The sequence below is a fragment of the Gavialis gangeticus genome, unplaced genomic scaffold, assembly GCF_001723915.1.
Source record: "Gavialis gangeticus isolate Ggan-Ray unplaced genomic scaffold, GavGan_comp1, whole genome shotgun sequence".
Classification (NCBI taxonomy): Eukaryota; Metazoa; Chordata; order Crocodylia; family Gavialidae; genus Gavialis; species Gavialis gangeticus.
Window position 1 is genome coordinate 116155691 of NW_017729022.1, and position 2791 is coordinate 116158481.

General features: G+C 43.1%; 1 protein-coding gene across 3 annotated transcripts in view; it reads right to left on the bottom strand.

The window, feature by feature from the left end:
- Window positions 1–1106: 1106 nt before the first annotated feature.
- The window catches only part of CUNH12orf4 (chromosome unknown C12orf4 homolog), a 40284-nt gene continuing 38599 nt past the window's right edge, over window positions 1107–2791 (bottom strand). For all 3 annotated transcript variants that reach the window (XM_019516016.1, XM_019516017.1, XM_019516015.1), the window contains exon 14: window positions 1107–1712. In XM_019516016.1, coding sequence (XP_019371561.1) covers window positions 1620–1712 — 93 coding nt within the window. In that variant the 3' untranslated portion in view covers window positions 1107–1619. The remainder of the gene's footprint in view (window positions 1713–2791) is intronic.

Sequence of the window (2791 nt, forward strand, 5' to 3'; positions counted from 1 at the left end):
TGACAACTCTTGAGCTGTGACTCAGCACTCTCAGACTCCCTACTATGAATTTGATGGCTATGCTCCAGTTAAAACAAGGGCTGACAGAGCTGGACCTATAGGAGGGAGCCCAAAAGCCCCAACTCCCTAGCAGCCTACTAAGCAAGAAACAGATTTCTATTGGAGCCCCAACCTGTGGTTTGGTGGAAGTTTGGCTCAAAAAGTATTAGGTCACAGTGATATTTCTTTTGATAAATTTGCCTTTGCCACCTGAACCACTTTCTTGAAAGATTGGTGACCAGCTGGACGGTCAGAAAGTCACAGCAGAGACTCTCTCAAAATATACCAAGTCATGCACCATTATTGAATTGCCAGTGCAGAAGTTCCTCTAATGCAGGCATGGGCAAAATGCAGCCCAGGGGCGGGATGCAGCCCGCCAGGCCATTCTATCCAGCCTGCGGGGCCCCTAAAAAGATTTAGAAAATTAATATTAATCTGTCCTGGGCTGCCTGTCATGCGGCCCTCAATGGCTTGCTAAAACTCAGTAAGTGGACCTCTGTCCAAAATAATTGCCTGCCCCTGAGTCTAATGCCAAATCTTCATATTAAGGGCATGGATATATGGAGCTGCTTCCAGAGGGGAGCAGCAGTTACATTTTAATTGTTATTTAAAAGCCAGGAAGGATACAAACATGCCAAGCTCCTTCCCAGCTTGTCCACACGTAACAATTAGAATGCAAGAGTTGCTGCTTTTTTTTTTTTAAACTGCTCCAAATGAACATGTGTCCATACCCTACAGACAGGGGTCACCAGCCTGCAGTGCATCTGGCACAAGTGGAATAGGCAGCCTTGTACAACATGCAGCAAAATTAAAGAGGGAACAGAAGCTGCATAGCGGTGGACAGGGCAGAAAGCAGATCAATAGATCATGCAAAAGAAGAGGATTGAAGCAACATTCAGGGAGGATGCGGAACCAAATTTGTGGCACGTCTGCCAAGGTTGGCTCCCACTGCGCTAAGAGTACCAGATGTGAAAGAGTATAATACAGTAACAGAACTCAAAAACTAGTAAATCACTGTGACAAAAGTATACTTACTGAATGAGATGTGAAAAAAAGCAGACTAGTAGTTACTTTTCACTTTATTTTATTTTTCATTTTGAAATATTTACATTGTTTTCATGGTCAGTGTGACCTTGGAAAGACAAGTGGGACACATTTAAAAATTTCTCAGGTGGCTTGCTTACCATTATTAACAAAGTCACTGGACAAATTTCTGAAAACATTTTCAAAATAAGCAGGTCTCTCTTCTCCCACTGTCAGTATAACAATTACTGTTTTTCTAGAGTACATATAAAATTAGAGCACATTTGTTTTTCATGAATTGAAAGTCAACATTATGTTACTGAAACAGAATTTTTTTTTTTGGTAAGCATCCAGTTTTAGGCAGGACATTGCTATAATTATATTATCATTATTAATATTTAAACAGGTATGCAGTATTTGGTTTGAAACTTGTAACTGAAGTTTCAGTTTGGGATTATCAACCATTATTGGGAAGATGCAGAAATTTCAAGTATTTAACATACAAACAAACAATTCTCATTTTTTCCAACAGGCCATGTCTTACTGCTCCACAGAGTTTAATGCTTAGATGTCAGAGTCAGTGTAGAAGACACTCTGAAGATCTGGGGAAGCATATTACTCAATTGATAAAACATTTCTTCTGAAATAGTCTGTAAAAACAAAAAAGATTCACCATAAAACTTTGATTTAAATGCATCTAACTTACAGGTGCAAATAACTGTGCCCACAGGTATTTCTCCTGGCAATCCATGGGATATTGGAACCTTATAGCAGAAGGTCCCTCATGATGGTTTTTCAGTAGGTATGGCAAAGCCTACTTTAAAATATTACCCAATAGGTGCACAATTTACCCATTTTAGTGAATTCCTTCCACTTTTGACAAGTTCTTTCTAAAGCAGATTTAGTATATTATTTGCTGGTACTAAGACATCTCTCCAAACTCAAAATTAAGAACTAATTTTTGCTACATAACTTATTCTGGGTTTCCTCATTGTTTAGCTGTGTACTGCCTTATCAATATGTACAATTTCTTTTCTTAAACTCTGAAGGCCAATTTTCAGAATAGCCACAACAACAAAAATCTTAGTATTTTTCATATGTTTGAGGACTTCCTGGTTCTGAACACCACACAGAATTATCAGTTCAGTTACAAACATAGAGAGCTGCCATGTTCCAATGCAGGGGTGCTCAACCCCCTGCTGACAGGCTAGATGCAGCCTGCCAGACTCCCCATTAGGGTGACCACCTTTTCCGAATTCCCCCCTCACTGCCCAGTGGCATGGCTGGAGCTGCTGCCCTTGCCCCATGGAGCCCCATGCCAACTGCATGCTCCCTGCCTGTCCAGCAGCAGTGGGTGGTACAACTGCATGCCCACTGCTGCCCCTGCTACTGCCAAGTGGGCAGGGGATATGTCACTATGGTAGTGTGGGGCTCCTAGGTACAGGACAGCAGGATAGGGAGCCTTGGGGTGTGTGCACAGCAATGGGGTGCCACCCCTCACATGCCTCACACCCTGAATGAGTTACCTGTGGCGGTCCTACTCCCCACCTTGGGATCCCATGTACTACCCCAGCCCTACTCCCTCCCTCACTGTGGGGGCCTTGATCTCCACACCACCACCCCCAAGACACTCCCCTTCTACTCCCCAAAGACTTACCCACAGCAAGCTACTTGGCACTTCCCTGGCCACATGCACATGTGCAGACATGCACATGCACGCAGCCCACCC